Source organism: Camponotus vicinus, unplaced genomic scaffold (genome assembly GCF_025532165.1).
Source record: "Camponotus vicinus isolate PSW18456_S1 unplaced genomic scaffold, iyCamVici1.0 SCAF_8, whole genome shotgun sequence".
NCBI classification, from domain to species: Eukaryota; Metazoa; Arthropoda; class Insecta; order Hymenoptera; family Formicidae; genus Camponotus; species Camponotus vicinus.
In genome coordinates this window covers 1,898,529-1,908,228 of record NW_028141980.1, presented here as the reverse complement: position 1 = coordinate 1,908,228, position 9,700 = coordinate 1,898,529, and the positions used below count along the sequence as shown (strand labels likewise).

General features: G+C 42.1%; 1 protein-coding gene across 1 annotated transcript; it reads right to left on the bottom strand.

Moving 5' to 3' along the window:
- Positions 1 to 6,723: 6,723 nt before the first annotated feature.
- Positions 6,724 to 7,155, bottom strand: LOC145976263 (uncharacterized). Its single transcript, XM_083107333.1, has 2 exons — positions 7,063 to 7,155; positions 6,724 to 6,984 (listed from the first exon to the last, which is right to left on the bottom strand). Exons 1-2 carry the CDS (start codon positions 7,153 to 7,155, stop codon positions 6,724 to 6,726), a joined length of 354 nt encoding a protein of 117 aa, XP_082963459.1.
- Between the last annotated feature and the right edge of the window lie 2,545 nt (positions 7,156 to 9,700).

Here is a 9,700-nt window from a genome sequence, read left to right as displayed (position 1 = left end):
TCCTCGCGGTGGTTCCGGTACCACAACAGCGTATCACCCTTTAACACCTCGGGCAACCCCTTTAGCATCTGGGGCCCCGAGATCCCATATCCGTCCCTGAGTTCGCGGAGTCGCTCTAGGAACGCGGCAGGGTCTCGACCATCGAAATGGCAACCCCACTTCCGGATCTGATTGATTATCTTCGCGTCCGTGGTCGGAGCTTCCACGGCATGCTCATGTTGGTTGGGAGTGGTCACCGTAATGCACGGAGCCGGCCCTGCGTTTGCCTCCCCCATCGGTGGTTCGAACTCGTCCGGATTATCATCGACAAACGTACTCATTCGGCGACGGAGCTCGTCCAGCAGTCCGGAGTCATCGAGGTCGTATGACCGTAGCATGGCCGCCAGCTGGGCCTTCGGCAGGACGTAAATCCACCCCTTCATTTTCACGCGCCTCCCTACGCACACACACCTGCACAGTTTTCTATTTAAACGGTCCCTGTTCGGGCGCCAATGTAACGGGCGGTTTTTCGTGTACCGCGGAAACGCAATTATATGGATAGCCGTCGGATCCAGGTGGCGGAATCAATAATTCGGTAACGCGGAAATGTGTGTGCAATAAGTCTTTATTGTTTCCTGTGTGAATGTACAAATGTGTTGTGTATGCGCGTGTATATGTGCGTGTATAAATGTATATGTACAGATGCGTTGTGTGTGTGTGAATGTGTATGCGCGTGTATAAATGTATATGTACAGATGTGTCGAGTGCGTGTGTGTATAAATGTATCAATTATTTCCGGGCGCGATGCACTCGCCCGTTCCCGGTATCGGCGCGTTATCGCTTTCTTGCGACTCGTCGGGCGTGTTTTTGTCGCGGTTTTTATGCACGGTTCGTAGCGCTCAGCTGTTCGGCTTTAATTCGGTCGGCTTTAATCTTATTTGATATTCGGCTCGTCTCTTAATAATTCCCAGATGGATTGCGGGTTTTTGGAAAGCGTCGCGACGCTAGCGAGCGTCGGAGGCGGCTCTCGTTCCACCTCGTGAAGGCGCGATGCCTGATAAGGATCTTGGTTCGGAGGCGATTTCACAGGCGCCGATATCGATCGGCGGAGGCAGCGTTCTCACTACCTTCTGGCCTTGTTATTCTCGCAAGGATTTCTCTGAGCTGCTTTGCTTGCCTTCTGACTAGCTTGGCGCTTGAGAGGATCGCAAGGATCTGTCCGGTTATGCCGTCGAGAGCCCGTTTTATACTCGGCTAATTACCCGCGCCGGCGTATTCGGTAATTACCCCCACCGAGCGGCGGTAAAAATCGGAGCGGTTCGGGTCCGCCCGGGGGAGTTCGGGGTGCCGAACGCGGGTTCTCAGCCGCCGGTAATGGCTCCCGACGGTAGTCCCTCAATAGTTGAGAGTCCCTGCCCGGTTGTTCTCTAAACGTAAAAAAATGGGCGCACTGCGCCTCTGCCATTGCCCGACCGATGTTCGTCGGGCGACAGCTTCCGGCCGGTGTTCGCCGGGAAACGATGCATTCGGGGGTGCATCGTTACACATTTACTATATGTTTATTTATATAATAATTGTATATTTTTCTATATATACTGGATACTTGAATCCATCAAACTATTACTGCGTTTTTTTGCAAAATGTTGTTTCTTCCCTCGCTACGCTTATTTCGATTGTTATTTCAATTTTGACTAGCTATATCAAGGGGTTAATTGTGTTTATAAAGTAAGTATATATGTCATTAAAAATATATAACGTAACAGAATAAATGGCGCGCGCGAAGCGCGCGCTTTGTTTTGTTCTAGTTGTATTTAAAACAGGGACAGATATATGTATATTTAGGAGATAGAAAAACTCCGTTTAGAACCTCCGTTTTTCTTTTCCAACGGGGGAGGGGTGTTATAGTCCGAAAGACTATAACTTTTATTTTATCGTTAATAAATTAAAATACGATAGAATGTTCGCGAACCGCGTAAAACCGCCACCTCAGCGAACCACGCGCGAGTTCGCCAAAAACGCGAAAATGCCAACGAAGGGATTCGACTTTGAACCTCCTTCGCTTGCACTTATTGTTAGACTTGACCGCCAAAAATCTTCCATGACCATATATGGTCATGTCACTAGGCGATCCCCTCCAAAAATATCCCTAAAAACGAGGTGTTAAAAACCGTCCATCGCGAGTCCGCGGCGGACAGTCGTTAATTAAAAATCAATCAATAAAGAGTGCGAATCTGGGGCTAATCGCTATTCTGCGCATCAAATGCTGAAGAAGTTTGTTAACACTCGAAATCTAAGAACGAGGCGATTTAAGGAAAGACGATATTAAGGAGAGAAGGCTTAAAAGAAATCGAGAAGATTAATATAAGTGAATATATTTGTAAAAGGGCAATAATAATAATAAAATAATAAAATAATAATAAAAAAATCTAAAATCAAACGGTCCCGAGGCCTTGGTTCCTTTGGTTGGTTATCCTGGCAACATCCCACATCTCGTACCGCTCCCGGCACAACAAACTTATAATTATATATATTATATAAAAAATTATATATAAATTATATTATACCTACCGGTCGCAGATATGTTTCGGATTCTTGTGTTTACTTAGTTGCGAACTTACGAGCCGGGATAAGTTCTTGATCCAAGCGAAATGTCCAACGTTATTGCCGTCTTCCACGTACAACAAGTTGACGTGCTTATCCCGCTTCTGTTCCGTAAGACGTATCGGAACAATGTTCTCGCTTTCGATGCCGTATACATTTATGGAAACGTCGTTGGCAATTTCAAATTTTTTAATCTGATTCACAGTCACTGGAAACTCAATATCCCGGAGATTCAGCACTGTCGCGTAATGCGGGTACGATGATTCCTGTTCCGTGTGACTTTCAGCGGGATATAGGGCGGCGACCACTGTTCACGCGAAACACGCATTGTTTTTTGATTGCACGTTAATCACCGTTCTCTTCATCATAATTCCTGCGGCAATATTATATGACATCCCGCGCGCATAGGATTATATTTATTTACATTAACAGTCAAATTTAATATTCGCGACAGTGCCCACCCGCTGTCGCGTTCCTGAAATTCTTCCAGCGATGCTAGGGTAGGCTCAATAACGCGCCGTTCGTACCACTCGCGTAAATCGGATATGCGAAAGAGTTCATAGTTTCTCGTAATGATACTTTTATTTGCACGTTTATCTCCGGTCACAAACTCACCGTTGAATATAGTGTTCACTTTCACATTATAGTGTTTTTTCATAACATTTTTCACATGTTCTAGCACAATGTCTTTGGCATCATCGAGAAATTGGCGAGGTTCGATGTGATTATAGTTATCACCGCGCCAGTCAATATACGACTCTCGAACGCCGTATCAATCTCGCGCCACACAAGTCCATTTTGATGCGTGCTACATCCGGCAGCCGCGTGTACGAAACGTCCGCGTAGCGAATTTTTTAAACCTTCGAGGCGCGCGATTCGGGCAATCAGTGACTGTCGAGTTCCGATCGATAATCGCGGTCGTTTAAGCCGACTTTGCTCTTCCAGCGACTCGATGTACTCATCGCATCGTTGCTCCCACGCAATGTAATCTTCCAGCGAATTCACCAAAGTGGATTGCTCTCGCAAACTTTATTCTCCCATATTGTAACAAACTTGCGAAATGCGCTTCCCAGTGACTGTTCTGATGTACTTTAGCGAAAATACTGGCGGCGTATGCCTCTTTATCATGATTTATATATGTCTCGTACATTGTTTTATCATCCAACATTCTAGTATGATTTTAGCTTAAAAAATTCCCCGGAATAGCGTGTGTTGTCCTTTGTGCAATTTAACCTTGTGATAATTTCGCGTTTTGTCATGTACATTTGAAAAATCTAACCTGATTGCATCAGGAGCAGTCGTACATCGGCGCTTGACTTTAGCTAAATCTTTGTCTAGGGGTGATGCGCATTTTAACCTTGGCGGTTATTTTTCTCGCGATTTGTCACGTACATTTGAAAATTCTAACGTGATTGCATCAGGAGCAGCCGTACATCAGCGCTTGGAAATTTTTATTATATTCAGTTAAATCTTTGTTCTAGGGATGTCACCGCAGCCGTACATCGGTGTAACAAAAATTTAGAGGAAATTAAAATGTCGCATCAGCAATAATCTCCTCTACATCGCAATTTGCGATACTATTTGAATTGATATTAATTCTCATACGATCAGTAATACATCAATCGCGCGTGTGAAAGGTTTACTGTTGAAGAAATCAACATGAATTTTTACGTTTCGATTCGAAATGGCGAAACTCCACCGTGTAAGAAGCAAAAATGCGACACGTATGTTTTAAAAATTTTGCTATTTATTAAAATTTTTTAAATATTGGTCTAATTATTTATATATTTATATAGCATTCAGCTTTGTCGTACGACTCGTATACTTGGAAGAAGATACGCTCCAACCCCAACGTCGTATAAGTATTTGGACATCGGAATAAGCGTTGGAGCTGTATCACGTGGCAGTATCGTACGTGGGGCTAATTTTCGGCGATAATTGAGGCAATCAAATAGTATTATTTTTTTCAACGTGGAATTTGTTGATGCAGAAACATGCAGATATTGAACGATTTCTAGTCGATTGCTCCTTCGTTATCGATCGGAGATCTAACGATCAAAATGCATTATGCACCAATCGAAAATTGTAAAACTTATACATTTAAGCGACAATTCTTTGTACATGAAAGCACAGACATTATTATATTTATTTAATTTTGTAAATTGTATCGATCATATGCACAATTGATTATGAAGAGAATACTTATCTCTCAAATGAAAAACTGTTACTTAATTTGAAACTGTTTTACAACGTAACAATATTAGCAATATATGCGATGCTGTGAAAACGATACGCGAGGGTAATGTCTTTAACAGCGAATCATTAATTGATTGCAAATTATTAACATGCGCTGTAAATGATATTCTTTACAATGCGTACAATAAATAAATTATTTTTATTCCATCTGCGATTTTAATTCTCTCCTTCCATATGAATAAGAATATCGCATAGTCGATAATTTTGTCAAGACGCTCCGCCGAAGATGTAGAGAAATGCTGAGGTGGATGAGACGTGATGTTCTAGTTCAGTGCTGGGATTTAGTTGCAACTTTCGGCCGGATTTTTTGACTCACGCCTACTGTTCCCCATTTACCGCTCGCGCCTTAGCAACCGCGCCGCTGAACGTTCGTAATTAAGGAGCGCTCAGGAGCGTACGCGTCACAAATGTAATGTGACATAGACCATGTGACAATCTATCTGTCTAAATTCTTTTTATTGTTTATTAATAATAAAAATAATTATACCATTATTAATTACGTATATGTTCTAACAATTTAAAACAATTCAAAATATCAATAATTAAAATATTAATAAAATTTAAAATATTAACAAATAGTAACAATTTAAAATATTTGTGTTTTATTCAAAACTTTTAACGCGCTGTTAAGAACATATCAATTTATGTGTAAAGATTATTTATTTTTACAACATATATTAAAATATGAATATAAGTATAAATAAATATATTGAAATATATATGTAGCGCTTATGTTCAGGCGTATTCGTATTTCGCTCGTGGAAGGATTTGCAGAGATTGCCGAGATTCTCGTGAGTAGTGATACTAGGAGAGTTCTAACCCAGGGGCTCCGAGGGGGGGTGAGGGGCGAGGGGGAACCGCGGGGGGGTGACGTCACGCGGGGGATGATGACGTCACGTGCGGGGGTGACGTCACGTGCGGGGAAGGGGGATCCGCGGCACGATCCGCGGCGCGAGCGATGGACGAGGGGGTCCGTGCGGGGAAGGGGGATCCGCGGCGCGATCCGCGGCGCGAGCGATGAACGAGGGGGTCCGCGAGGAGAAGGAGGATCCGCGGAAAGAAGACGGTGGTGTGAGAAGGATAGCGCTACATGTGGGAAAAGGATAGCGCTAAGTGTGTGAAGAGGACAGTACGACAAGGATGGCATCAACGTGTGACAAGGATGACATCAACGTGTGACAAGAATGGCGTCAACGTGGAACAAGGACGACGCATTGTAAGATGGTGTGAGAAGGACGATGCAAAGGTAAGTGAGCAACGAGCATATGAAAGAGAGAATGATAATATCGCGAACAACGCGTACGAAAGAGAACAATATTGCAAGAGCAACGCGTGCGAGAGAGAACGATAGCGCGAAGAGAACGCATACGAAAGAGAACTATAATATCGCGAGACTTAGAACGATAATAGCGCAAGACAACGCGTGCGAGAGAGAGCGAGAGAGCGCGAGAACAACGCGTGCGAGAGAGAACGAAGATATCGCGAGACTTACAACTAACGCGCGAGAGAGAGAACGCAACGAAGATATCGCGAGACTTACAACTAGCGCAAGAGAGACGCAAGGGATGGGAGCGCAAGGAGAGGCGCGTAAATAAATACATTTTTTTAAATTAAAATATAAATTTATTTTAAAATGTGTGTATTATACAATTTTGTGTGTGTGTGTATGTGCTTAATATGTAATAATAATAAAATAAAAATTTAAAAAATATAATAAAAATATATAATAAAAAATATATAATAAAAAATAAAAATATATAATAAAAAATACATGGGGAGGGGGTGATGCGCTAGGCTGAGAGGGGCCGCTCCTGGAACAAAAAAAGAGACATTTCATTAGCTTTATTTTAATAATTAATAATAAAAATTGTAAAAAATAGATATACCTTAGCCCCCTGGGGCTACTAAGTCCTCCCACTCCTCCTCTTCTTCCCAATCTTCCTCTTCTTGGACCCATATCTCTTCTTCTATTTCTTCGTAGGGCTCTTCCCCGAAGAGCCGCCGCAGATCAAATATATCCCCATCTAGGCCCTCCGGGGTGTCGCCCCACACGTCTCCAAAATTCTCCCTCTCTGCCCGGCGCACCGCCCGCACCCACTGGCGGTGCTCTATGTTCATGAAGCCCGGTATGCGGACTTCATCCTGGAACTACATAAAAAGTATAATTAATATAAATACAAAATTTTTTTACACTTTTTCACAAAACAATCACAAAACACTACTTACGTTCCACGTGAAAGTCATGTTGAGTGCTACGATACATAATATGTCCATCAATTTCGTCTTCCAGTCTTTATAAAATTGAAGAACGTGATCCATTATTTTTTTTATTTTTTTTAACTTTTACACACTTTCCTCGTGCACCGGTCAGAACTTTCTGATGAGAGAACGAGGTCTCGGCACGAGGTTTTATAGTAGAGATGTGGCATTATCACCATATCAAAAACGCGTCGTAAGACAAAAGTACGGTCCCATAAAACTCAGCATGGTATATAATATAATATTAATATTATCATATCGCGACTTTGTGAGGAGACAGTCGTCTCGGTACGAAACTTTAGAATAGGGACATATCATTATCGCTTTACCAAAAACGCGCCGTAAGACAAAAGTACGCATGTTCCCATGCAACTTAGCATGATATAATATAACATTATAATGCGTCAACCCTGCTCGAAAGGTCATCGAACAGAAACGAACGCCCGTTGAACGGTCATCGAACGGTAATAGAACGGTCATCGAACGGAAATGAACGGTCGTCGAACGGTAATTGAACGGTCATCGAACGGAAATGAACGGTCATCGAACGGAATTGAACGGTCATCAAACGCTCGTCGAACGGAAACGAACGCCCGTCGAACGGAAATGAACGGTCATCGAACGCCCGTCGAACGGAAACGAACGCTCGTTGAACGGTCGTCAAACGGTAATTGAACGGTCATCGAACGGAAATGAACGGTCATCGAACGGAATTGAACGGTAATCGAACGGAATTGAACGGTAATCGAACGGAATTGAACGGTAATCGAACGGAATTGAACGGTAATTGAACGCCCGTCGAACGGAAACGAACGGTCATCGAACGTAAAACTATATTCAATTATCAAATATTTAAATGTTTTATCATGTACTACAATGTAGTATAGAAATACAATATCTGTGGCAGCTGTGTCACGTACGGAAACACGATACTGCACACGTACATAGATAGAGATGAGGAAAGAAAGGAGAGAATAAGAAAGACGATAAAAATATATTGCATCATCAATTTATTATAAATATGGATTCGATGAATCATGATGTTTCAACCACCAATTATAAATCTTAAATACATTTTGTAAAGCGCAATTTTTTACATGATTTTCACAACGTACAGTATTCTTAACATCTAACTTATTTAAAGAAGCTACATCCTCATAGTCTGCATCCAAAGTTTCGATAATCACATCGTTTCTCGCATCATTGTCCAGTATATCAGCTAGCCATTGTCGTTTTTCATGCCCTTTAACGTACACGAGAGGTGACACATCATCATCCTCCCCCGTTGCACCCATCACCGCCGTCGTAATTAAACGTTTCGATTTCCAATATGAAACGTGTCCATCATTCCACGATAATCCATGATGATTTTTCATCAGCCATAAAACCTGACATCTTTCAGATTTTGTGAGTGTGTGCCATGGTTCAGGACATGTAAAAATGTAATGAGAAAGTACGGATCCCTTTCTCAGAACAGCAGCTTCCTTCACGATAAAATTTTTCCCAACGATAAATCCTTGTAGATCCACAAACGTTGGCGGAGCCATGATGACAAGATCCGATCATAGACTGATGTCGATCGTCAAACATCTCAATCTCTTATATTTTTCTTCATATGCAATGGAGGGGATATTTGCTGACTTATGTAATTTTGCGGACTACATTGGTCAATGGATTATATTCGACAACCCGATCGTGCAAGATGAGACAATAAGCGGTAGTATTCGCCGGTATATTTTCCCTGCATTCAAACTCTATGCTCACGTCCACAGTAGCAGTTTTGACAGACTCGTTTTGTCGCGAGCAATCAATGACCGCGAGAGGACCGCAATGTAGAAACTTTGAAATGATTAATAGCGTTGCATCATCATCGCATCCGTAATAAGATTTGCGAAAACGAGAGTACATGTTGAATAGGACGGCGAATCTATTTTTTTCAAAATCTAAATTTAAATCATCATAGGGATAAAATTCCGAGTTTAAATAGAGTTTAACGTTGGTCAATTTGCAGTCATCGAATAATGTAACATCTTGTGACACTGAATTCTTTTTACCAGTTTGCAGTGCAAAGATCACATATCGTGGTTTCTCTAGCTGGGAGGCGGCTTTCACGGTCCACGAATGCTTAGTCGTGCTATGTAGCAGAGGAAATTCGTATAGATCCCAAGATCGAAAACTCATGTTCAAGTATCGTCCGCTTTCCAACATTCGTAACATCGACAATTTATTAATCTCGTTCAATATTACCTGAGGCATACGCCACTGTATCTTGAGTAATTCAATCTCTGCTTTCGATGATGGATGTCCGAATAGACAATTATTATCGTTGCGCGAACGTATCAGAATCAATTCGTGACGAGCGTTAATCACAACGCGTTTATAATCTTCGCAAAATCCCAGCAACATGTTGAGCGGTACGCAATAGTTGAAATAATTTTTGTCACCGTTGTACGTCAAATCCCAAGCAGCGTTCTTCAAGTTTATACTTTTCTGGTGCGTTAGAGAGACATAATTTTTGAGCGTCGAAGTTATTCCAACATTTCTGTTGCGATCAATCTCTACTCCGTCGAGTTCGTATCGAATCAAACATGAATGCGACGCAATT